The sequence below is a fragment of the Nanorana parkeri genome, unplaced genomic scaffold (assembly GCF_000935625.1).
Source record: "Nanorana parkeri isolate BGI_ZX_2015 unplaced genomic scaffold, ASM93562v1 scaffold323, whole genome shotgun sequence".
Lineage (NCBI taxonomy): Eukaryota > Metazoa > Chordata > Amphibia > Anura > Dicroglossidae > Nanorana > Nanorana parkeri.
This window is the reverse complement of record NW_017306591.1, coordinates 28,121-28,484: the sequence shown is the minus strand read 5'-3', so window position 1 is coordinate 28,484 and position 364 is coordinate 28,121. Positions and strand designations below refer to the sequence as shown.

General features: G+C 59.6%; 2 protein-coding genes across 2 annotated transcripts in view; one reads left to right on the top strand and one right to left on the bottom strand.

Annotated features, from left to right (window-relative positions):
* Positions 1–157, bottom strand: part of LOC108788406 (aflatoxin B1 aldehyde reductase member 2-like) — an 11,828-nt gene extending 11,671 nt beyond the window's left edge. Inside the window, exon 1 of the mRNA XM_018558165.1 lies at positions 65–157. Coding sequence (XP_018413667.1) covers positions 65–157 — 93 coding nt within the window. The remainder of the gene's footprint in view (positions 1–64) is intronic.
* DNAJC16 (DnaJ heat shock protein family (Hsp40) member C16) overlaps positions 1–364 on the top strand; it is a 15,285-nt gene that overhangs the window by 192 nt on the left and 14,729 nt on the right. The gene's annotated exons all lie outside the window — the stretch shown is intronic.

The following is a 364-nucleotide window of genomic DNA, read 5'->3' as shown; positions in this document are numbered from 1 at the left end:
AGGAGGGGGTAGGGAACCGACACGCCGATTGACACCTGGATTGCATAATTTCCGGTCATATTACCTGAGGAGCAGGTGTGAACGGCCTGTCCTGTGCCCGAGCCATCTGTCGTTTACGCTTCTCCCTGAGGAGCACTGTCCTCCCCCGGGTCCGCATGTGGCATCAAAACGTGTCTTGTCCGTGTGACACCGGCCACCTGTGCTCCAACCTGGGGCCCTCAATCCCTGGGTGTGTGTGCGCGCGCATCCCTGTCATCTCAATCCCCCCTGTACTCCTGTCATCCCCATCCCTCTATAGCCCTCTGTGATCTCAACCCCCCCTATGCCCCTCTGTTTCTGTGTGCATCCCCCTCCCCCCCCTGTA